Here is a 26,600-nt window from a genome sequence, read left to right as displayed (position 1 = left end):
GAGACAATAGATTTATCTATTGAAGAATGGAAGGGACTTGACGTAAGGTTTTGTTCCTGAATAACAAAGCCTCTGTAGAGGAACTAGAAGCTTTTGGAATTAGAACATTTTTGCAGTGGAGCAGGAAAAGAATCCAGAGGAAAGTGAGGAGAGAGAACAACAAGAACAACAACAAGAATTGGACAAAGCTGGAAGTGGGAACATTTGGGACACCCAGATTTGAAAGGTCTAAAGAAATAAAATTGGAGTTTTACTCTTAAATATAGAGATCTGGATGGAAAAAATGGACCTTCTTGAGATAGAGTCCTTCCAAGATTGGATGTTCGAAATTAAAGACGACCAAAAAGATGGCAAAGACTATTAAAAAGACGGCAAAGTGGAGTTGTGAAGGATTTCGGCCTAGATGTGGGATCTCCAGGACGACAGCAGACATTGATGGACATTGGGGAACGCAACCGGGAAAGGGGGGAGGAAAATTTGGAATCCAAAGGGTGTAAAATTATACTTTTTTTTTTTATTCTATTCTGTTCTGCATATTAAAGAGGGGAACTCGTGGAAGGGAACAGGGGTCGATTTTAGGGGATGGAAAAATATTTTTAATATTGGGTCAATGATAATAAGTCTAAAATTTGGGGTAAGAACTTGCTGAATCTATTTGAAGGAATTGGAATACAAGAGGGGGTAGGGTGGGGAAGTCCTGGAAAGGTGTTAATGAAAATAAGGTTTAAAAGTAAATGTTTTATTTTATTTTTTATTTTTTTGTTATATTTGGAAGCTTTCAATAAATATTATTTAAAAAAATAAAAAAGGCTCATAAAGGTATTATGACCTAAGCTTTTGTGGACTGCAGTCTGACAAAGGGGACTCTTGATTAGGAAAGCTGGTGCCACTATAAACCTGTGAGTCTCTTTGTTGGTTTTGTGCATTTAATTTGAAATTTGTACCAAGGTTGGACCACTGTAGCTCCATGTAAGCTTATGGAGGGACAGGATTACAGGGGCGCTATAAATTATTATCCCACTCACTCTCACACACAACCCGTCTGTAAGAATGGCAAGTTTACACTATTTGGTTATAATAATGGCCACCCTCAGTCTTCATATGCCCAATCATATGTGCAGAGCCTCCAGCCACATGAACTGTGTATCATGATAACAGGTCCTTTGTCTCGAAAGCCCACGAAACTGGGGAGGTGCATGCATCTACTGTGTTTGGATGCTGGTGGAATGTATCACTCTGACCCAGTCTTTAAAAAAATAAAAGTAACATAAACTATTTAAATATATGAAATATAATTAATGACAGGAAGCATTTCCATAGCCCCCTTCACCCATTTTTCTGGATTGGTGTACAACATCATTATCGTCACTTAATCCTGCAGTGGAAATAACACCAGCGATTCCAAAAACAAAGAGCTGCTTTGGAGAAGGCCTCACCCCTCCCTCCCTCCCTCCCTCCCTCCCTCCCTCCCGCCTTTGGTCTCCTCTCCATCTTTTCCTCTTTCTCCCTCCACCATCCAGCCATCCATGTCCCCATCTCCTCTCCCCTGAAACTCACCAGATTTCTCCGAGGGTCCCGGGAGGGGATGCTCAAAAGTTGCAGGGAGGGATGCAGGAGACAGCTTGACCAGGTCAACTGTCCATCTTCCTCCGTCCATCCTGACCAGGTTTGCAGGTTCAACTTCTTCAGGAGCACAGAAGTCAGGGCAAGTTGTAGTTTCCTGGGAGGAAGGAAGAAGTCAAGGGAGTCTCAGAGCCCCTGCAGGGATTTTGCCCAACACATTCTGCTGCCCCTGTAGAAGCCCCTATTGGGCACCCGCTTCCCAAGAGCCTCCACCCATTTTCAAACACCTTTGGGAATTCCTTCCGTCTGCCTGTCCCTTCTCCCTTCCTAAGGCTGGCATGGTATGGGCAGTAGTGGCCTTGTGGCAGTTGCCCAAAGGGCCACAATAAATGTGATAATGTGTACCCCTTTAAATCCTTGAGTGTGCTTCTAATAAAGAAGTTATGGTAGCCTGTGCTTTATGAAACTGGCTATTTTGCAAGTTGCCACCTCCCAATTGGGGCAGAAATACAGCTAATATGGGAATCACAAAGATACAGCAGAAAGCTAGAACATGAGTCGCCACATGATGCAAATGGCTGCATGTAACATGCACAACTAACACAACGTAACAGAACGCAGTAGGCATCAGAACTTATTCAGCAGAAAATGCCAGTGCTTGTTGCGCATGTGTATTATAATAAAATGAGGCAATGATGAATATCAGGAACGTGAAAATCCAAAGGGACTTTTTTAAGGAGGCGGGGGAAGCAAGAAAAATTTAGATTCTTTTGGCAAAAATAAGCATTAAAACAAGGAACTGCTGGTTAAAATATGTAAGAGGTTTTTTAAATCACACCATTAGGAAATCATTATACGAAGTTTGGAATAGATACAAAACACTGGTTGAACGTAAAACCCTGTGGTGGCTTTTTCCATTGGAAGCCTTTGCAGTAAAAAAGAAAAACATGGGAAGTGAATGGGCAACATACAAAGACCTGTTAATGGAAATGGATAACAAATTAAAGGTAAAGCCATTTGAAGAACTGAGAGAAAAATTAACTGATTGATTGCAGTATCACCAATTGCAGGATGTATTCAGAGAAGATAGCAAGAGAACTGGGTTTGGTAGCATCAAATAAAAACTACAGACTGAAATGTTGAGTAGTAAAAGGAAAACACTGTCGAAAATGTACACGCTATTATTGGAGTGGCACACAAAGGATGACGAGGTAAAAAGTGTTATGATCAAATGGGCACAGGATTTGGGACATAATATTGATTTTGAAGAATGGAAAATATTATGGACCAAAACCATTAAATTCACAGCATGTATGTCACTCAAAGAAAATCAAATGAAGATGATGTATTGATGGTACATGAGACCGGCCAAACTTGCAAAAATGTATAGAAATCAGGATAAAAACTGTTGGAAATGTAAGGAAAAGGAGGGGAATTTCCTCCATATGTGGTGGACGTGTACTAGGGTGAAAACTTATTGGGGTACAATTTACAATGAAATAAAAAAGATCTTTAAATACAATTTCAGTAAAAAACCAGTTGTTTTTGTTAGGTCTAATTGGAGATGAAATTTTTAAAAAAGATGTGAATCTATTTATGTGTGCCACAACGGCCGCAAGGATTCTTCTGGTTCAGAAATAGAAATTACAGGAGATTCCAACATTGGAAGAATGGCGGAGTAAGATGGTGGAATACGTAGAGTTAGCAAAGCTGACGGGGAAGATCCGGAATCAGCGCGACAAACTGTTTCAAAAAGACTGGAGCAAATTTATATTATATATGAAAGAATATTGTAAACATCTGAAAAGGTTTGTAGCTTTGGGTTGAAATGTTTCATAATGACAATATAAGGAACTGATTTGCATTTAATAAGAGGAAATATAAAAATAAGAGAGAAGGTAAAATAGTGGCTATAGAAATGCTAAGTATAAGGTAAATATGTACGAAAGTCAGAATGAGGGGCGAGAGGAGGTCGATGCTCGGATAGAGCGATGTTTCAGTTCTTGATTTATGTATGGATATTGTGATTACAAAAAACTGAAAATGTAATAAAAATTATTTTAAAAACAAGGAACTGCTGAGCAAAAAGAGAACAGGAGCATGCGCAGAAGTGGTTGCAGAGAGGGGAGGAGCCTTCAAGGGTCCAATAACTGACCCAAAACAACACAGAAGACTACCTGTCGATTGTGGTCGACCACTTGGACATCTCTGATGTACTGTACTGTATACGATTGGTGGAAATTCAAATGCTTTGTTTGGCATTAAAGGTAAAGGTAAAGGTACCTCTGCCCGTACAGGCCAGTCTTGACAGACTCTGGGGTTGTGCGCCCATCTCACTTAAGAGGCCAGGGGCCAGCGCTGTCCAGAGACACTTCCGGGTCACATGGCCAGTGTGACATCGCTGCTCTGGCGAGCCAGAGCTGCACACGGAAACGCTGTTTACCTTCCCGCTGGTAAGCGGTCCCTATTTATCTACTTGCACCCGGAGGTGCTTTCGAACTGCTAGGTTGGCAGGCGCTGGGACCGAGCAGTGGGAGCGCACCCCGCAGCAGGGATTCGAACCGCCGACCTTTCGATCGGCAAGTCCTAGGTGCTGAGGCTTTAACCCACAGCGCCACCTGTGTCCCTTGTTTGGCATTACATATATAAATATCACTGCCTGGAACACCAGGCAGGGTTGCAGTTTTGTGGAACGATCAAACTGTAACCTATTGCTTTGCAATAAACAATGTTAGACTCCTAACTCCTCCTGTTTCTGAGTTTTATTGGTGTAAACTGAAGAGATAAGTGATTTTCTGGCTTACAACAGCCTGAGAGTAGATTCCATGGAACATACAGGAGCTTTTGCCATTAGTAAACAACTTAGATGGCAAGTTCTCAAGAGAAGCACTTTGGAGCACTGCTTGCTTGCTTGCTCATGCTATGTGTGTTTGCACCTCGAGGACAACATGCATATTTACACCCTCATAGCCAACAAAAGAGTGGCGAAAGCTGTACTGGGATGCAATTTCAAAAATGATAGAATGATCTCGATACGAATCCAAGGCAGACCTTTTAACATCACAGTAATCCAAGTTTATGCACCAACTACTGGTGCTGAAGAAACTGAAATTGACCAATTCTATTAAGACTTACAACACCTTATAGAAGTGACACCAAAGAAGGATGTTCTTCTCATTATAGGGGATTGGAATGCTAAAGTAGGGAGTCAAGAGATAAAAGGAACAACTGGCAAGTTTGGCCTTGGAGATCAAAACGAAGCAGGGCAAAGGCTAATAGAGTTCTGTCAAGAGAACAAGCTGGTCATCACAAACACGCTATTCCAACAACACAGGAGACGACTCTACACATGGACATCACCAGATGGGCAGCATCGAAATCAGATTGATTATATTCTCTGCAGCCAAAGATGGAGAAGCTCTATACAGTCAGCAAAAACAAGACCTCGAGCTGACTGTGGCTCAGATCATCAGCTTCTTAGAACAAAATTCAAGCTTAAACAGAAGAAAGTAGGGAAAACCACTGGTCCAGTAAGATACAATCTAATTCACAATCAAATCCCTTGTGAATACACAGTGGAAGAGAGGAACAGGTTTAAGGATTTAGATTTGGTGGACAGAGTGCCTGAAGAACTATGGATGGAGGCTCGGAACATCATATAGGAGGCAGCAATGAAAAGCATCCCAATGAAAAGGAAATGCAAGAAAGCAAAGTGGTTGTCCAATGAAGCCTTGCAAACCGCGGGAGACAGAAGGCAAGCAAAATGCAAGGGAGATAGTTAAAGATACATGAAATTGAAAGCAGACTTCCAACGAATAGCAAGGAGAGACAAGAGGGACTTCTTAAACGAGCAGTGCAAAGAAATAGAGAGAAACAATAGAATGGGAAAACCAGAGATCTGTTCTAGAAAATTGGGAGATATTAAAGGAACATTTTATGCAAAGATTACCATAATAAAGGACAAAAGTGGTAAGGACTTAACAGAAGCAGAAGACATCAAGAAGAGGTGGCAAGAATACACAGAGGAATTATGCCAGGAAGATATGGATGTCCCATACACCCCAGGTAGTGTGACTGATGACCTTGAGCCAAACATCCTGGAGAGTGAAGTCAAATGGGCCTTAGAAAGCACTGCTAATAACAAGGCTAGTGGAAGTGATGACATTCCAGTGGAATCTTACAAGATGATACTGTTAAGGTGCTACACTCAATATGCCAGCAAGTTTGGAAAACTCAGCAGTGGCCAGAGGATTGGAGAAGATCAGTCTAGAACGCAATGCCAAAGAAGGGCAGCACCAAAGAATGCTCCAACTACCGCACAATTGCGCTCATTTCACACGCTAGCAAGGTTATGCTTAAAATTCTACAAGGCAGGCTTAAGCAGTACGCAGACCGAGAACTCCCAGAAGTACAAGCTGGATTTTGGAGGGGCAGAGGAACCACAGACCAAATTGCAAACATGCGCTCAATTAGGGAGAAAGCTAGAGAGTTCCAGAAAAAACATCTACTTCTGTTTCATTGACTACGCAAAAGCCTTTGACTGTGTGGACCACAGCAAACTATGGCAAGTTCTTAAAGAAATGGGAGTGCCTGACCACCTCATCTGTCTCCTGAGAAATCTCTATGTGGGACAAGAAGCAACAGTTAGAACTGGATATGGAACAACTGATTGGCTCAAAATAGGGAAAGGAGTACGGAAAGGCTGTATATTGTCTCCTTGCTTATTTAACTTATATGCAGAGGATGAGATGGTTGGACAGTGCTCTCAAAGCTACTAACATGAGTTTGACCAAACTGCAGGAGGCAGTGGAAAACAGGAGTGCCTGGCGTGTTCTGGTCCATGGGGTCACAAAGAGTCAGACATGACTAAATGACTAAACAACAACAACAACGTCCAATCAGCATTCCCTAATGTAGAAGCAATTCTGAGAATGTTCCTCTGAATGATGATTGCAAATTGCCATTTGTAAAGATCCGTTTCTTGACTGAAGAAGATAAAAAATGAATTTGGAACAACAATGTCTCAAGATAAATTATGTTACTTCAGCCTCATGTACATAGAAAGTGACAAGCTAAACAGTTTATCATTTGATGATATCCTCAGTGACTTTGCTTTGGCAAAGGCAAGAAGGAAAGTATTGTAATTTAGATCATGTTTCTGTACTGTTTGTATACACAGTACACAATGAATCATGATAAAATTATACAGTTGAATGGGTATTGGTTAGATGCAGTAATACAATTATTCCTGTAAAATAATTTTTATGTACAGTTGTGTATAGCATTGCTATTATTTGTAATGCGACATATTACTAGAAATACTGTCTTTTACACTCACTAAGTGTAACAGGGTACAAAGGTCTGCTGTCCCAATGAAGAATGTGGACTATTATGGTAATATTGATACTTATATAAAAAAATGCATTGTATTAACTACAATTGCATTGTACAGGTTATAACAATTAATTTCATGTTAATAATGCTATTTATAATTATTAGTAGTTTGCATCATATATTTACACCTATTATTATAGCAAGTTTCTAGGACTAGATTAGGAGTCTTTGTAAATTGTGTTTCTAAAGGAACTTTTGTTATTGCCAAATGCCAATGTGTTTGCATTATTAAGTTTGTTATAAATAACAAAATCATTTTAAGTTAGAGCTTAATAATTATTTCACTATTAATATACTTCATAATTGTATTTCAGTTCAACAATTACCTTGAGAAAATACATACTCTGTTCTGTGCAAATGGTTTTAGATACCTATTAGGTCCATAAATTACCACACAGCCTATATTCTACGCAAAAACCAGCAACAATTTGTTGTTGACAAAGGACAGCTGGATCTATAAAGGGCCCCATTACCTCCAGTAGCTTAGGGCCTCATCAAACCTCAATCCGGCCCCGCCCCCACTACTTTATGCAAGGAGTTCAAGGAACAAAGAGCTCTTTGGAGGAGGCCTCAGCCCTTCCTTCTTCCTGCCAGGACCCCCCTGCCTTTGTTTTCCTCCCCATCTTTCCCTCTTTCTCCCTCTGCCATCCAGCAATCCATGTCCCCATGTCCTCTACAAAACAGAAGACTTGGATGTTTTTGGTGTTTCTTATTTTGTTGGAAGCCGACCAGAGTGGCTGGGGAAACCCAGAAAATGGGGGCGGGGTATAAATATCAGATTATTATTACTATTATTACTACTATGGCGAGGCTGGTCTGCAATACCCAACCCTCTCCCCTTTCCCGCCTCCTTCCCTGCAACTCCCATTGCCCCAGATCTGGGCAGAAGGAAGCTTCTCTCGTTCCACAGTGGAACCCCCCCCCCTCCACCTTCAAGGCCCCATTAAAAAGACCAGCTCCCTTTCCTCCCTTCTCTTCTTCTCCCCGTCCCGGGGCTTCTCATCCTGGACCCCCCACCCCTTGCCAAGCCCCTTCCCCGCCGCTGGCTTTGCTCTCACCCGAAATCCTGGAGATGGTGGCAGCGACCCTGGGCAGCGGGGGCGGGAATGGGAGCCCCCGCCTGGGAGGCAGGATATCTGGGGGAGGGATAATTGCAGTAACCAGCCAATGGGGAGAGAAGGGAGGGAACCTGGGCTTCGAGTACAGGGAACAGAGGCTCGTTGCTTTCAGGGTTAAAGCCTAGAGAGAGGCTCTCTAGCAAGCTGCTAGAGAGAGACAGAGAAAGAGAGGGTGGGGCTGCTCCATACTGATTTGAGAAAGGGGGCGCGGCTTAATTAGAACAGCTGTCCCGCCCCCTCTGCCCTCGTGCAGTGTCCTTGTCACGCAAGGAATCCGGTGAGTGCAAAGCGCCTCGGGGTGCAGCAAGCTTTGGGGGGGGGTGCAATGCAATACCCATAATTGGGGTTGGGGGTGGAGACAGAGCAGGCAGGAAAGCGGTGGGTCAAGTGTGGGGGTATTGCAGCTGATTCAACCTAGTTGCAAAAAAGAGACAGGGGCCTCTCCCTGAAGGTTCTCTCTCTCTCTCTCTCTCTCTCTCTCTCTCTCTCTCACACACACACACACACACACACACACACAAAAAGAAAAACACTCGTCTACATGCACAGACAGATCACATGAAGAGCCCTGTAGTTTGATCAAGCCCATCTAGTCCCTGTTAGAATCATAGAGATGGAAGGGCACCCTGAGAGCCGTCTAGTCCAACCGCCTTCAATGCAGGAATCCCAGCACTGTCTCCTCATGGTGGCCAAGCCTGCGAGGAGTCCAAGAACCTCTCCCCTCCGGCGGCTTCCAGGAAACCTTATTCAAGTAAGCATAATAATATTAATATTACAACCACTCATCTGGCTGGGTTTCCCCAGCCACTAGGGCAGCTCCCAACAGAATATTTTTTAAAAAACCAATGAAGCATCAAACATTAAAACTTCTCCATACAGGGCTGCCTTCAGATGTCTTATAAAAGTCAGATAGATGCTTATTTCCTTGACATCTGACAGGAGAGCATTCCAGAGTGGGTGCCACTACCAAGAAGGCCCTCTGCCTGGTTCCCTCTGCCTGGTTCCCTGTCGGCTTCTGTCAAAGAAGCAGAATCAGGAAGTTTTTAATGTCTGATGTCTTATTATGTTTTTATATTTTGCTGGAAGTCATCCAAATTGCCTGGAGAATAATAATAACAGAAGTAATTATACCACTTTTTCAACCTGAAAAATTATTTGTACCAGTGCATTTGGGAGCATCAGAATAACTTGAGGTAATATATTCATACAAAAGCTTTGCTCCCGATTCCTTGCAATCCTACCAGCTGAATTTGATCCGAGTCCTGGGATAACTCAGTTGGTAGAGCATGAGACTCTGAGGGTTGTGGGTTCAAGCCCCACCTTGTCAAAAAGATTCCTGCATTGCAGGGGGTTCGGCTAGATGACCCACTTAGCCCCCTCCAACTCTTTCATTCTGTGTCTATGAACCTCACTTATTCACAATGAGGGCAACACCACAATTTTTTATTAAGCAATTTATAAAATTGGAGAGCGAAAGAAGAAGGAATCTCAGGGTGGGCTTTTTTTGTGGGGGATATTTTCTGGTCAGTGGGCAGGAGGAGCTTGGGTCTGTGGGACATGAAATTCGTAGCAGTCAGGTACAACATTCCTAGAGTGGACATGCTAGGGGATGCTTTGTACAACCCAGGAGAAAACTTCCTGTTTCCTCCTGAGCTGGGACAAGCGCTTCCTCTACATGTGACTTGAAATAGGTGTGGCCTATTCTGGGTGTGCTTCATTCTTTCTTCTCCATTTTGTTTTTTTCTATGTGTTAGGAAAAGTGACTGCTGAATCGCAATCACTTGGGACTAACTCCCTTAGATTATAGTTTATAGTTTATGTATAGATATATATATACTTTTGTAACATAAGCCTGCCTTCAGGAATCTAATTGTGAACTGAATGAAAATGAATAAACTACCTGTATACTGATTTTAATAAGATTGTCGTGTCTACACTTTTAAAGAGGGATAACAAGGGATCTTATCAGGAATCTTAAATAGTGAGGCTCAGATGGGCCTGCAACAAGCGTACAGCTGTGCAAATTTGAAAAGGAGAATGTTTGAATTATGCTAAGATATAGAACTTGTTAACGCTAGTTACTATGGATATCATCAAATAATATATCCTCTCCTGCCTTTCTAAACATTCCCACAGGTCAGTCCCTAGCTAGAGATCTGCCATCCCCTTGTCTCGGTCCAGATTTGGGTCTCTGCCTCCTGGGATTTTAGACACACATGTAGCCTTATCAGGCTTTGCCCTCAGGTGGGAAAAATATTGCGCCTGGGAAAGGGAAGTGGGAGTCAACAGACACTCAAGGAATAGTTTCAGAGAAAGGCTTTTTATTTCTACCATTCATGAACTGGTAGAAGGAGCAAGTGTGATAAGTCACAAAAAGCATGCACGAAGTTGACAGTCCTGTGCACAAGCATATATACCCCTTTCCAGTTCTCTCCTCCTTTCTCCTCCTTTTCCAGGAGTCCTGCCCCATGAGTTCCTCTGATCATGAACAGAAAGCTGTCTTGGGACTATTGGACTCTTCCCAGGAAAGGGGGAATGAGAAGCTGAGGGGGTGGGTCGAGGAGCCCTGGTGGTTAAGCATGTCCAAGATGTTGCAACCAAATGAGATAAGATTCGTTTCTCAGGCCTGAGTACTCTTGGCAATGACAGAGCCTATTCATTAGCCTTTAAAAGTAACATTTTGCCTTTTGCCACAGCATCTTGTGAGAAAAGCAGAGAAGAGCAGAGAAAAGCTGTTTTGGATTTTTAGAAGACAAAAGGAGTTTTGGTTACAGATAGGTAGCCGTGTTGGTCTGCCATAGTCAAAACAAAAAATTTCTTCCAGTAGCACCTTAAAGACCAACTAAGTTAGTTCTAGGTATGAGCTTTCGTGTGCATGCACACTTCTTCAGGAGTTTTGGACAGTTTTGAGGCCTGGTTCATTATTGAAGCCTGGGGTGATTTCACAGACAGGATTTGGGTATTCTGTCCCTTCACACACACGGTCGCCACATGCTGACTGCAGCAGGCAATGGCTCCCTCGCATGTGTGAACAGCCATTGGGGGGTCACTCTCAAACACCACAGAGACTGGGCATTGCTTTGACGAATATCCTGCAACCAACCACCTTCCTGAGCCCTCTGGTCTCTCCCACTGCCAATAAAAATAAAATACTTGTTTACCTGACGTTGACACAAAAGCTCACATACTATAGAAATGAATGAAATGTTTATATCTTTCCCGCTTTCCTTCCCTCTCTCTTCCCACTTTTCTTCCCCCCTCCCCAACTCCATATTGCCTAGAACAGTACTGTCTCACTCTGAATAGGACTGACTTGTTTGAAGGATTCTGTGACTTGAAAACAGAGACTCTGGGTGTACCCAAGAATTTAATAAAAACATTTTAAAAAACAAGTCTCTCTGGAGCAGTTACAGAAATTTCAGTATGGTGCCTATCTGTTATTCTGAAATGTGGGCTGCAGTACAAAATAACAATTTTTGTGCAGCCCCGGCCCATTCATATTTATTTAGGAATCCCATTTGGTATTTTAAGGAGCGGGATCAAGGGTTTCATGACCCACTTCTTAAAATGTATGAAGTACCTTACAGCAAAAAAAGCCTAATGACTCTTCTGGGTAACTGAATGAATTATTTTAATAAAAATTTAAATGGAGAGCATATTTTCCATTGTCATATTTAAACAAACATGGTTCCTGTTAAATAGTGGGTAGACATGGCAGACGACACAGCGATTTCTCCAAAGCAGCTCTTTATTTTGTAAGCTGGAATAGAAACTAAACAGCAAACAGCTCAGCAGGCCTGCTTTTATAGGCAGCCAGCTGTCAACATTGTAGCAACAACAACCCAGGGGTTCCTGCCTTAAATAACTGACGCGGACCTGAGTGAAAACTACCTACAGTATCCCCCTGCTGGCCCAGGGTGAGAACCTCAGTACATAACACCCCTCTCCACCGAGATAAGGCATTAGTTACAATCGTAATGGTTTTCTTATATACAGCACTACACGTAATGGTTCAATTAAGCACAAAAGCATATCGGTTACATTTCCCATACTTAGACCAACAGTGATATATGTCCAACAACATAGTCCTTTAAATAAGTTGGGCGCTTGGAAACTCTGCCAGACCGCCGGGGACTGATAGCCAAGTCCGGGGGGCCACACAATTCTTGCTGAGGCTGTGGTGCGACCCTAGGTGGCGTTGAAACCAAATCCCCTGGATCCGCTGCTGTGGGTGGAGCCTCCGCAAGTGGAGTGGTCTGAGTCTGTGGGAAGTCTGGCAGACCCTCTGAAGCAGCTTGGTTCGGCTCCATGCTGGCAGTTTGCGAGGGAGGTGTAGATGGATCCTCGCCATCTGTAAGTGTCTCTTCTGGAGCCACAAGCGCAGTTGGGGGCACCACGGTAGTGTCCAAGTCCCCAACACTGCGCCTAAGCTGGTCTATGTGCCGGAGCCACAAGCGTCTGTCTTCGAGTGCCACCTGGTACGAGCGAGGTCCAGTGACTCCCACTACTGTGGCTGGCACCCAAGGAATGTCCCCCACATAGTTCCGGGCAAAGACCTGGTTTCCTGGAACAAATGACTGTGGCGCATTGGCAGAGCCTGGGGGTTCGGCCACGGCAAAGTCCGGGTGCAGCCGGTCGAGCGGTGACCTGAGGTGGCGGCCCATAAGCAGTTCAGCAGGACTCCGCTCTGTGGCTGCATGAGGGGTGATGTGTTGCACGAACAAGTATTCGGCGACCCGCTCGTGCCAGTCTCCTCGGTCCAGGCGCGCCAGTGCCTCTTTTGCCGAGCGCACCATTCTCTCCGCTTGCCCGTTGCTGGATGGATGAAAGGGTGCCGTTAGGGCATGGCGGATGCCCAGTCCCAAAAGATACCGCTCAAAAGTGCCTGACGTGAACTACGGTCCATTGTCGGAGACAAGGACATCAGGATACCCATGTGTCGCAAACAGGCCTTGCAGCACCCGGATGACGGCCTCGGTAGTGGTGGAGGGCATCAGGGCCACCTCCAGCCATTTGGAATAGGCGTCCACCACTACCATAAAGGTCCGTCCGTGAAAGGGGCCAGCCAGATCGATGTGCATCCTCGACCAGGGTGTCTTTGGCGTCTCCCAGGTGTGTCCCTGAGCTGCCGGTGGTGCAGGCCTCGATTCTTGGCACGCTTGACAGGCGGACACCCAGGCAGTGATGGCATCGTCCATGTTAGGCCACCAGACGTAACACCGAGCCAACGCCTTCATTTTGACAATTCCCAGGTGGCCAACATGCAGAGCCTCCAGAACGCGTTGACGGAGTCTTTGGGCAATCACGACACGGTCTCCCCACAGCAGACAGCCGCGATGAGCGGAAAGTTCATGTTGTCTGGTTGCGAAGGGCTGGAACTCCGATGCAAAAGGCCCTTGTGGCCACCCCCTCCACACCCAGTTGAGCACACGGCTGATGGTGCGATCCTGGGCAGACGCGGAGGCCACAGTGGCAGCCGATACAGGCGCTGCCGGAAGATCCTCAATCAGAAGGAGCGATGAAGCTGGAGCCGGGTCTTCCACAAACGCTGGAAGAGGGCAACGGCTGAGGGCGTCGGCATGGCCCATCGATTTCCCCGGGCGATGGACCAGCCGGTAGTGGTAGGCAGCCAGGAAAACAGTCCATCGCAGCATGCGGGGCGAGAGGACCGGTGGAGTTGGACTATCACCAGCGAGGAGGCCCAGGAGCGGCTTGTGGTCAGTGATGAGGTCAAAAGTCCTGCCATAGAGGTATTCATGGAACCTCTTCACTCCAGCCACAAGTGCCAGTGCCTCCTTGTCAAGCTGGCTGTAATTCCGTTCCGTTGGAGATAGTGTCCTGGAAAAGTAGGCGAGCGGTGCTTCTCTTCCGTCTGGAAAATGGTGACTAAGGACAGCGCTGATGCCAAAAGGTGAGGCGTCACAGGCAAGGACCAGCGGCCTGGCTTCACTGTACTGTATCAGCACACTGTCCGATGAAAGGACCGTGTTGAAGGCCGCCATCTCCCGATGACCCCAGGACCAAGGTGTCTTTGTGCTGAGGAGTCGGTGAAGAGGCTCAGCCACCGTGGCTTTGTGGGGCAGGAACATGTTATAAAAGTTCAGCAGCCCCAGGAACGCCTGCAACTCCGTCTTGTTCTTTGGGATGGGGGCCTGCTGGATAGTGCGGATCTTGGATGTGGTCGGGTGAAGGCCGGAGGCATCGATAAGATAGCCCAGGAACTCTACCTGTGGAAAGGCGATCTGGCACTTCTCCCTCTTTACATTGAGCCCGGCCTCTTGGAACCTGGTCAGACGGCACGGAGGCGCTCGAACAGCTGCTGGTGTGAGTCTGTGGACACCAAGACGTCATCAAAATATGGTACCACGCCCAGAAGCCCTTGCAAGAGACGCTCCATAAGGCTTTGGAAGATGCCAGGAGCCACACTCACCCCGAACTGCAACCGGCGGCAACGGAATGCCCCTCGGTGGGTGACGATCATCTGGGCTTCAGCAGTGGCATCATCGACAGGCAGTTGTTGATAGGCTTGGGCAAGGTCCAGCTTAGCGAAGACCTTACCCTCACCCAGGGAATGCAGCAGGTGTTGGACAACAGGAACCGGATAAGCGTGCTGCTAAATTGCCTTGTTGATCGTGCACTTGTAGTCGGCGCAGATTCTCACTGACCCGTCTGGCTTGACAGGCGTGACGATGGGGGTTTCCCACTTGGCGTGGTCCACCGGCTCCAAAACTCCTTGGGCTATCAGCTTGTCCAGTTGTTCATCCACCTTAGCCTTGAGAGCAAAGGGAACCCGGCGTGGCTTTAGCTTGATGGATCAAGGCTAAAGGAGATGGGCGTACCTGTATATTGCCCCAAAGTGCCATCAAAAACCTCGGCAAAGTCTTTGACCAGACCCTCAGTCTCTGCATTAGAGATGCAGTTGATGCCGGTGACTTCCAGGCCGAGGGCATCAAACCAGTCTAGCCCTAGGAGGCTTGGCCGCTGACCTTCAACCACCACCAGTCGGAACAGGCCCGAAAAATCCTTGAAGGCAATCCGGAACCGGCCAACGCCTACCACGGGAATGTCGTTTCCCTGGTAGTCTCTCAGGTGTACGCGGTGAGAGTTGAGTTGCCTTTTGGACACTCTGGGTACCAGTCTTTTGATGGTGCTCCAAGACACGATGGACAGGGCAGACCCGGTGTCAATCTCCATGTCACATGGAGCTCCTTCATTGAGCACCGTGACGTTCAGCTTGCGTCGTGTAGGTGAGTCGGTTTGGCCAATCGTGGTTCCAGACGGGCAGCGGCAGTTGGTGAGAGCGAAACAGCTTTCCTTGGCAGACTGGAGTGAAGACTTGGACTTGCGAGTCGGTGAAGGGGGGGTGTCAGACGGAGCCGATCGGCAGACCTTAGTGATGTGGCCCCTTCTGGAACACGTCTGACAGATGGCGTCTCTGAATCGACACTTGGCACGGGAATGGTTGCCTCCGCAGCCGGCACATTCCGGTTGGCCCTTGGTCTTCTGTTGGAACACTTCCTGCGCTCCCGCTTTGTCTGATGCACGTCATCGTCTTCACTGGAGGATGCCTCATCACTGCTGGCCTCTTCATGATGCACCGGAACTGGCTTCCTAGCAAGACACGGGCTGCTGGCCTTGCGGATCTCCTGGGCGGAGCGTTCAGCAGCTTCTGAGGCCACAGCCTCCTCAATGGCTTTCTGTAGTGTGAGGTCTGGCTTGGCGAGGAGACGCCGTTGCAGATGGATGTCCCGGACCCCGCAGACGATTTGATCCATCAGGGCATCGTCTAAGTCTCGGAACTCACAGTGCATGGCAGCCTGTCAGAGGGCAGTGGTGTAGTTGCTGATTGACTCCCCTTCTGCCTGGTTCCGGTGGTAAAACGCATGGCGGGCAGCAATCTTGGACAGCTTTGGTGCGTAGTGGTTGCGGAGCTTCTCTTGGATTGTGTCCCATGGTGTTGCCTGGACTGCTTCAGGCTCAACCAATGCTCGGGGCGTCTCAAACACCTCAGGCCCACAGAGGCTGAGGAATAGGCCCCGCTTCCGATCCTTTGATACTGCTGTCAGCTCGTTGGCTTGGAGGTAGCAGTCAAACCGAGCGAGGTAGGAGTCCCATGATTCAGAGGCTGGTGCAAACGGCAGTAGAGGCACAAGTGAAGCCATGATTCTGATGCCGGAGAGAAGGGCAATGGATGGAACACAGTGCTCTCGCCAGAACGGTCAGCTCTGAATTGGTTCTGTCCAGTGATTTCGCTCTGTGATTCAGCTCAGTGATTCAGCTCAGTTCAGAGGATGGCCGCATCTGGCTGTGCTCTGATGTCCACCGATCCCATCCTCGTCGCCAGTGTTAAATAGTGGGTAGACATGGCAGACGACACAGCGATTTCTCCAAAGCAGCTCTTTATTTTGTAAGCTGGAATAGAAACTGAACAGCAAACAGCTCAGCCGGCCTGCTTTTATAGGCAGCCAGCTGTCAACATTGTAGCAACAACAACCCAGGGGTTCCCACCTAAAATAACTGACGCGGACCTGAGTGAAAATTACCTACAGTACCCCCCTGCTGGCCCAGGGTGAGAACTTCAGTACATAACAGTTCCACTCCAACCTCACTTAGTCCCTATTTTCCCCTCTATAAAGAGTTCTTTATACAGAAATCTCCTGAACCGAAGTCTCTCTATTTACATGTATAGGGAGGGATCACTCTCTGTCTGGCTTATAGCACCCTGTGTCTTTTGCAGTGTCCTGTATTCTCCTCACAGACACACAGAAACAGGGAACAGTGACAAGCAGCAACAGCAACAGCCAGCCAGACTCACTACAGCTCCCAGAATGCTTTGGGGGAATCCATGACTGACTGAAGGGACGTGGGTGGCGCTGTGGGTTAAAGCCTCAGCACCTAGGGCTTGCCGATCGAAAGGTCGGCGGTTCGAATCCCCGCGGCGGGGTGAGCTCCCGCTGCTCGGTCCCAGCGCCTGCCAACCTAGCAGTTCGAAAGCACCCTTGGGTGCAAGTAGATAAATAGGGACCGCTTTCTAGCGGGAAGGTAAACGGCGTTTCCGTGTGCAGCTCTGACTCGCCAGAGCAGCGATGTCACGCTGGCCACGTGACCCGGAAGTGTCTGCGGACAGCGCTGGCCCCTGGCCTCTTGAGTGAGATGGGCGCACAACCCCAGAGTCTGTCAAGACTGGCCCGTACGGGCAGGGGTACCTTTACCTTTACCTTTTATGACTGACTGAAGTGGTACTAGAGTGATTTAAATGTGGCGTGGATGTGGAGAAGGCAAGCAATCAGGGGTGACAGTGAACACAATGGAGCCCACAATGGCAGCCTCCAGTGCCGTTTTGTGTTTCTCACAGGGCAACACAGCACTCGTCCCCACTGCCTGCCTTCTGAGATCTGGGATCGTTGCCATGGACAGCTTCTGACACAGCATTGTAGGGCAAGGCTTTTTCAAGGGAAGGTGGGAAAATGCATTTCTGCTATGGTCAAGGTTAGCTAATTGAATAGCTTTCATTTTGCTTTTCACTCACTTCTGTGAGGCTCATGCCGTGTGTCATTACCAGAGGAAACAATTTTGGGAGCCCAGTTAGGCAAACGAAACTCATCCTAGCTTGCCCCTTTTGCATCCCAATGCAGAGCACTGTATTCAGATTATTATTTTGTTGCCACCCTTCACTATAAAGCCCCACCCTCAGCAGTTAAAAGCAGTATCAGAACGCTATTAAAACCAGTTAAAATGGTTTACATTCTTTATACACAAAGAATGCAAGCAGGATGAAAAAAGTATCCTGGCAACACACTTCCCCCTGCCCAAAATCCAACATGAGACGGAATCCTGCAGGCCTATATAGCAGGGCTCAGCAAAAAGCAACCATGGGCCTTGATTTATTTAAGAAACATTCTACTTTTCTGCTGCCATATCTTTCCCTTCTTCCATCATGAAACTCAAGGTGGTGTATGTGTGGCCTCCTCCCAAGACCCAGGACTGCTTAGCCTAGGCAACAATATATCCTACATGCCGGTGTCATTCAATCTTGGGTCCCTAGATGTTGTTGGACTGCAACTCCCATCATCCCCGGTGCTCTTAGTCAACAAGGACCCAACTCTGATGATCTCGGTCTTAGGCCGGAGCCTGCAGGTAAGTGTGGGAACCTCTGGCCCTCCAGATGTTGCTGAATTACAACCCCCATCAGGCTCAGCAATCGCCATCTATGGCTGTGGATGATGGGAGGTGAATGCTGCCATTGAGAAGAAGTTGAAGGCAAGGTACTCTCTCTGTCTCCAGTGATAAGCACCAGAGCAGCCTGTCCAGTAAAAACCTGGAAGAAAATGCTGAGGCACTGAGTGCTTCTGATCCAAAACATTACCTTTTCCAAGCACACTCCATTGCTATCCATCCCTCTCCAGTTTTCCATTCCTGCTGTATACCAACCCTCCACCCCACAGCCAGTTTTCTGTATCCACTGACCCTGTCCAGTTCTCATTGCGTGGCTTTGGCTATCTTTCCCCCCACCTAAAAATTTATTGGATATACGTAACCAACGGAGCTGCCTCAAGGTTACTGGTACCTCCCTCTTCCTTGGAGGAAGGGTTCCATTTTGGCCACATAAAGGTTAGCAGCTAGGAAATTGAATTGGCTATTTGTATACGGGATTTCCTCAGACAGGGTGGGGTCAAAAAGAGAGGGTGGCTCTCGCCTTCATGTCCTGATTGTGAGTTTTGCAGAAATACCTGGATGGCCGCTGTCGGAGCCAGAGAACTGATGGATGTCAGGCCGACCCTGCTCTCTCCACAGTGATGGGAGGTGGGCCAGGAAATAAACATTTTTATACATATGAAAAGCAAATCATGCTCCTCCCACAGCTAATCACCTACCTCAACAGAAACCCTGCCCCCTCTGACCTTTGCACAGGGAGAGCAGCTAATCAGCCACAAAGAAACACACACACAAGAAAACCCTTTTTGCTCCTTCTTCAGCTGCTGCCCTGCAAGCTCTGATCTACAATTAGCAAAACTGATGAGATCAGTTAGAGGAATATGGAAACAAAAAATATCTAGAGAATGGGTAACATTTAAGAATTATGTAAAACTTTATTGTACAAATAACTCCATATGAGCAGAAATTGAGTGATATTTGTAAAGAAAAAGATCAAAGGAATGTATACAAAGCAGAAAGAAATGGTATTATATAATGTAAGCCTGTGTAAAAAAGAATGTTATATCAAACAGTAGAATGAGCGGGATGGGAATGATTGTGTTGAAGAGTACTTTTACTATGTAAATAACTTTCTTTTTTTCTTACTATTATTTCTTGGTTTCTTATCTGTATTAATTCTTTATTTTTTATTTATAAATTTTCTATTTTCTAATTTTCTACCTGTTAAGAGATAGTACATATTTGTATAGACATGTAATTTTTTTAATCAATAAAGAATATGAATTTTAAAAAAGGTTGTAATTAACTTAATCTTCATTAGATCTGTTTTTAGCACAAGCATATGCCACTTCCACTGCCCATCTTCCTTTTTTTAAAAAAGATATTTATTTTGATTTTATGTAATAAAACAAATATTGCAATCGAACAAAACAGAAAAAAATACAATAAAGAGCAATATAATAAAAACCACAATAAAGAGCCTATAACAGAAAAAATAAGAAAGAAGATAAAAGAAAAAAATTAGTTTTTGGATTCTTATCTTTATAACCCTCTTTCCTGACTTCCTCACGTCTCCCTTTCCTGCATTCCCCTTTACACAATCAAATTCAGCAGCTCCTTACCCTCTTTCCAATCTTAATCAATATTATAAATTTCAACCTATTATGTCTTCGATTTTCCCTTTCTTTTTAAGTCCATTTTCACATGTTCTTTATAACTTAATCCCTTTATATCATTTTGTTTGGTTTTGACATAATATTACTCTGGCCTTTACACCCTTTTCTTTTAAAACATTTTTGCATTTTTCTTTTTACCATGTCACTAATGCCATGTTATCTTTCTATCCGACATCATTTTAACATTCAAACATTTTACAATGCTTTTGGAGATATTCTTTGAACTTCTTCCAGTCCTCTTCCACCGACTCTTTTCCCAGGTCTCGGATTCTGCCAGTCATTTCTGCCAGTTCCATATAGTCTATCACTTGCATCTGCCATTCTTCCAGAGTGGGCAAATCTTGTGTCTTCCAATACTTTGCGATGAGTATTCTTGCTGCGGTTGTTGCATACATAAAGAATGTTCTATCTTTCTTTGGCACCAATTGGCCGACAATGCCCAGAAGGAAGGCCTCTGGTTTCTTAGGAAAGGTAAGTTTAAATACCATTTTTAGTTCATTATAGATCATTTCCCAGAAAGCCTTAACCTTTGGGCATGTCCACCAAAGGTGAAAGAATGTTCCCTCAGTTTCTTTACATTTCCAACATTTGTTATCAGGCAGGTGATAAATTTTTTCAAGCTTGACTGGGGTCATGTACCACCTATAGATCATTTTCATAATATTTTCTCTTAAGGCATTACATGCCATAAACTTCATATCGGTGGTCCACAACTTTTCCCAGTCAGCAAACATAATGTTATGACCAATGTCCTGTGCCCATTTAATCATAGCTGATTTAACTGTTTCATCCTGAGTATTCCATTTTAACAGCAAGTTGTACATTCTCGAAAGTATCTTAGTTTAGGGTTCTAGCAATTCTGTTTCTAATTTCGATTTTTCCACCTGGAAGCCTATTTTTTTATCCAAGTTAAAGGCCTCTCTAATTTGATGATAATGTAACCAGTCTTGCACTTTATCTTTTAATTTCTCAAAACTCTGCAATCTCAATGTGTCTCGGTCTTGTTCTAATATCTCCCAATATTTCGGCCACTTGGCCTCTATATTGAGTTTTTTCAAAGCCTTGGCCTCCATAGGTGATAGCCACCTTGGGGTCTTGTTTTCCAATAGGTCCTTATATCTTGTCCAGACATTAAACACAGCTTTCCTGACAATATGGTTTTTGAATGCTCTATTAGCTTTTACTAATACCACAAATATGCATGCCACCCAAAAGCATTATTGAACTCTTCCAAGTCCAAAATGTCAGTGTTCTCAAGAAGCAGCCAATCTTTCAACCAGCAGAATGCTGCTGATTCATAGTACAACTTCATGTCTGGCAGGACAAACCCCCCTCTTTCTTTAGCATCAGTCAATATTTTAAATTTTATTCTGGGCTTTTTGCCCTGCCAGACAAATTTAGAGATATCTCTTTGCCACCTCTTGAAACAATCCATCTTGTCCACAATCTGTAAAGTTTGAAACAAAAACAACATTTTTGGCAATACATTCATCTTTATAGCAGCGATCCGGCCCAACAAGGAAAGCTTCAATTTTGACCAAATTTCTAGGTCTTTCTTGACTTCTATCCAACATTTCTCATAGTTATCTTTAAATAAATTCAAATTTTTAACCGTCATGTTAATCCCTAGGTATTTCACTTTCTTAACCACAGTTAAGTCTGTCTCCTTCTGAAACTTTTCTTTTTCTATTGTTGTCAAATTTTTCTCTAAAACCTTAGTTTTTTGTTTGTTCAATTTAAATCCTGCCACATGACCAAATTCTTGAATCAATTCTAACACCCTTTTCGTACTGGATTCTGGCTCCTGTAATGTCAACACCAAATCATCTGCAAAAGCCTTAAGTTTGTATTGTTTAGCTCCGACCTTAATTCCTTGGATCAGCTGGTCCCTTCTAATCATGTTCAAAAGCACCTCCAGGACCGAAATAAATAACAATGGAGAGATAGGGCATCCCTGTCGTGTTCCTTTTTCTATTCTGAACTCTTCTGACACCACATTATTAACTATCAATTTTGCTTTTTGTTCTGAATAAATTGCTTCTATACCATTTTCAAACCCCCGTCCCACTCCATTCCCTTATGATTTTTCTTCATAAAATTCCAAGAAATATTGTCAAAGGCCTTCTCCGTGTCAATAAAAATTAAAACTGCTTTTGTATTAATATTTGTTTGCAATAACTCCAAAATGTCAATAATGTTCCTTGTATTATCAGAAAGATGTCTGCCTGGGAGAAAGATTGCCTGATCTTTATGTATCACTTCAATTAAAACTCTTTTTAGTCTGTTAGCTAAAATATCTGCAAAAATTTTGTAATCCACATTTAAAAGGGATATGGGACGGTAGTTCTTGAGTTGTGTCTTTTCAGATTCAGATTTTGGTATTAATGTGATGAAAGCTTCTTTCCACGACTCCGGCGCCTTCTTTCCCTCCAGAATCTCATTGCACACATCCTTTAATGGTTGAATCAAATAGTCTTTCAAAGTTTTGTAATACTTGGAGGTTAATCTGTCCAGTCCTGGAGATTTGCCTAATTGCATATTTTGAATGGCACCTTCAATCTCCTGTTCTATTATTTTATAGTTCAATATTGTCTTATTTTCTTGAGATATTTTTTGTAATCCATTTATTCTTAAGAATTGGTCTATCACAGTCTCATTCTGTGGCCCCTGAGTATAGAGTTGCTTGAAGTATCTCTGGAAGCACTTTCTGATCTCCACAGGATTCTGGATTTTTTTCCTTCCACCTCAAGATTTGTAACAGTGTTCAACTTCTGTCTTTTTTTTCAACTGCCACGCTAGCAGTTTCCCACATTTATTTGCTGATTCAAAAGTCTTTTGTCTCATTTGCTTAATTTTCCACTCAATTTCCTGATTTGTCAATTTCAAATATTGTACTTGATTTAATTTCTCTCAGAATCTCCTGTGACTTTGGTTTCGATCTTAATTTTTTCTCTCCTTTCATTTTCTCCAAGATTTTATCTTTTTTCTCATTTTGGGTTCTCTTTTTTATAACATTCTGTTGTATCAGAAACCCCCTCATGACCGCTTTACTTGCATCCCAGATTACTCTTCTTTCAACTGTAGTTTTCAAATTTACTTCGAAGTAGTCTCTCAAGGTCTTTTGGGCCTTCTTAACAATCTCATGGTCTCTTAATAGGGTGTCATTCATCTTCCATCTGAAGGAACCAGTTAATGTTAGTTTCATTTCCATCTTCACGGCGTTATGGTCGGAGCAAGTTTTGGGGCAGATTTCCACCTTTCTAATCTTCGGTGCCAGTCCTCTAGTTGTCCATATTTGGTCAATTCTAGTCCAGGTCATTTTGGCTTCAGAGAAAAAAGTCCCTTCTCTCCCTAAGGGATTTTTTGTTCTCCAAATGTCAATCAAATCCATATTGTCAGTTAGATCAAAAAAGGTTTTAGGTAGTCTGCCATCTTTTGTTATGTTTTGTCTTTGTGCCTTGTCCATATTTGTGGATACCACCCCATTCATATCGCCCATCATGATAATATTGTTGTAGTCCATATAATCCAACATTGTCTCATGCAACTTCTTATAAAATTCCAACTTCCCCTCATTTGGTGCATAAATTCCTAAAATCAATTTTTTTTCTCCTTGTATTTGCATTTCAATTGCCACAATTCTTCCTTGCTTATCTTTAAAAAGGAATTTTGGTGTTAGGCTCTCTTTTGCGTAGATAACAACTCCTCTCTTCTTCACTCTGTCAGATGAAATAAATTCTTGGCCTAACCTCTTGTTCATTAAAACCTTCCAATGGAGCCTAATCACATGCGTTTCCTGTAAACAAATTAAGTCCAATTGTTCCTTTTTTAATATGTGAAAGATCTTCTTCCTCTTCTGAGGGGAGTTACAGCCATGAATGTTCCAGCTTAATAGTTGCAGAGTCATGTTGCAGTATGTCTATTTTCCTCCTCCTGCTCCCAAGAGTTCTTCTCCTTTTGGCAGTGGTATCACTTTCTCCTGCACGTCGAGACCCAAAGGTGTAAGTAATGAACTCAAAGGTTCAAATCCTGAGGCTCCTGGTTCTTTTTCAGTCCCTTTCTGAAGGTCTTTTCCGTAGTTACTCAAAAAATTATCCTTGTCTTCAACTGTTTTGATTTTAACTTTTTTCCCTCTAAAGTTAAAAGATAGTCCCTGGGGGAACTCCCATCTGAAGATGCTTCTCAGTAGTTTTACCAAATTTCCATAGTTGGATCTAAGCTCCAGAAGATGTTTCAGGATATCCTTGTAAATTTCCACTCTAAAGTCCTGGATCTCAAGAGTCTTTTGAAAATGCGCACCCAGAATCTTATCTCTTTCTTCTTTCGTTCTGAGGGAGATCAGGCAATCTCTTGACCTGACCTTCCTCCCTCCCCTTCCAAGTCTGAATGCACTTATAATTTTAAAGACTTTGTCCTCTTCCAATGACCAAAATTCTGAAAACTCTTTTGTCAAAAACTCAATTAAGTCCTCCTTTTCAAGCTCTGGAACTGACCTCAATCTCAAATTATTTTCCCTCGATTTTAGATCAATCATAGACAGATGTGCCTGGTGTTCACCAATCTGTTTGCGCATAGGTTTGATTTCCTATTGCACGGCCTCTACTTTCTGTTTGGCCTCCTCAGCTGTTTGACGGTTTGCTGTAGTGGCTTCCAATAGCTTCCCAATAGATTCTGCATTTGACTTAACTTGCTGAGTCAAATTATTAACACTGGCTGTGTTTTGATCAAGTTTAGATGATTGGTCCGCCACCTGCTTGCTTAGGCCATCTAATTTTTCAAAAATTTTATCTAGCACTGTAGTAAAGTCTCCTCCTGTGGCCATTCCTTCAGGCCTTATTTGTTCTAAATCTTCCTCTTGTGCCACAGGGATAGCAGGAACAGATGACCTGCGCAGCTGTGAGATTATGCTAGTCTGTTGTGTTTTGGCTTTGATTGATCTTGTCCTCCCTCTCATTCCACTGCTGTCTATGTGTCAAGGTCAGTCACACAGTTTGCAGTTCCCATGGAAATCCCCAAGTCCAAAGATGGGGGGGAAAACCCCAGTCATAGCACCACTTCAATCTTCCTCTAGAGGGACACAATGTTTATCTCAAAAGTCACAATTTATACAGTCTCAAATTAGAAAATGTCCCTTCAAGTTTATAACAGTTGCAAATGTTCAGCAGACCTAACAGATCCTCTACTTTGCAGAGGATAAAAAATTACAATGTCTCCAGAAAGCGCGAGTTGCAGTTTGACAGTTCCTACAGCCTGACAGCTCTAGTAGCCTGGCAGCCCGATCTCCAGGAATTCAATAAATTAAAATATTTATAAATCCACACAAGAAGAGGGAAAGCCAAATTCTTCCTCTTCCACCTTAAAATAAGGTGAGGTTCTATGTCTGATGTTCAGATAGCAGTTTTCTAAAGCGTAGTTCTAGGCAAAAGCAAATTAAGCGTCGTTGCTTTGAACTTCCACTGCCCATCTTCCAATAAAGAGTAGCAAGCACATGTATCCTGTAGGTGCGCTTGGCTCTTCCTGTTCGATGCCGCTAAGACTCCTCCCCTAACGAAACAACAGCCTCCTTTTAAGCACCCCGACCGTCCCTCCACCATTGCTCTCAAGGCACATGAGAGATACACGTGCAGGGACCACTAGGGGCGCATCAGAAGATGGCTGACAATAACATCTCTCCGACCCACACGAGGCTGTGATGGGAGTAAATAGCCTCCCTACCACCCCCCCAGGATTGGGGGGGGGCTGCCCTTGCCTGCTGTGCCCTATACCACCCCCGAATTTGTGGGGATGGGGGCACTAGGCAAAATGCCCTCCTGTGGGATTTTGGCCTCCTGGACGCCGTCTCTGATCCGCGCCACTAGCTGCAAGAACTTCAAAAGAAACAATTTGGATGAAGCCAATGCACATATTTCAAGGAAGAAGGGAGAGTAAAGACTGCTAACAGAAGAGTTCTCTGATAAAACAAGACGAGTCGGAGGAACAAGTATAAATCATGAGAAGATACGCCAAGACTCGGTATGGCAAAGGAACTGATGGGGGAGGGGGAAAAAACTTTCCTTTCTTTCCCTTATGTGATTAAACAAGAATCCCCCCCCCTCACAAGTCAGAAATGTCGTTTTAAGGACTTAAGCTGTGGATTTAAGGTTGTGTGGAGATAAACGTTCGAACCAAAGCATGTTTTAAGAAGAGCGTGGAATGTATAAGGGCTTTGGAATGACGCAGTTAAAAATTCCGTCGCCATATTGGGAAGTTCTGTCGGAGGACTTAAGTCTGAGAGGAGAAATAGAGCTGTTTTTATATTGTGGGTGAAACTCCTCAGTGGGACTTAAGAACGACAGTTCTGTAATTAATGATGGAAAGAGCACTATTATCTATGAAGGCAATGATATATGGAAAGCATCTCGACTTGAGGACTGGAAGAACGGAAAAATTCACACAGGATTATTATTGGTGTTTATCGGCTTAAGACTATCAGAAGAGATCATAAAGGAAAAAGAGAAAATATATGAACAAGATGTGATGTGGAAACAGCAAGATAAGACTGGATAGAATTATGAACTTTGTTTGGACTGATTTGGACATTAACGCAGTGGCAAGATGATCAGAATCCCCCTTCGGATCTTGAAATATGGGTTCCCTCAACAAAATTTAAAATTCGGCTTTGTAATTCGGAATTTATGTGATGGTGATTTGATTT

General features: G+C 44.2%; 1 protein-coding gene and 1 long non-coding RNA gene across 2 annotated transcripts in view; one reads left to right on the top strand and one right to left on the bottom strand.

Moving 5' to 3' along the window:
* The window catches only part of LOC309364603 (uncharacterized protein), a 220,111-nt gene that overhangs the window by 3,869 nt on the left and 189,642 nt on the right, over positions 1 to 26,600 (bottom strand). The window contains exon 3 of the mRNA XM_081902255.1: positions 1,558 to 1,720. Coding sequence (XP_081758381.1) covers positions 1,558 to 1,657 — 100 coding nt within the window. The 5' untranslated portion in view covers positions 1,658 to 1,720. The remainder of the gene's footprint in view (positions 1 to 1,557; positions 1,721 to 26,600) is intronic.
* Positions 8,017 to 11,467, top strand: LOC309365416. Its single transcript, XR_014166123.1, has 2 exons — positions 8,017 to 10,836; positions 10,987 to 11,467. It is a non-coding gene; the product is annotated as an uncharacterized lncRNA (long non-coding RNA).

Source organism: Podarcis melisellensis, assembly GCF_964234715.1.
Source record: "Podarcis melisellensis genome assembly, chromosome: 2".
NCBI lineage: Eukaryota > Metazoa > Chordata > Lepidosauria > Squamata > Lacertidae > Podarcis > Podarcis melisellensis.
Note: the sequence above shows the minus strand (reverse complement) of the source record. Positions and strands in the feature narration are given on the sequence as shown.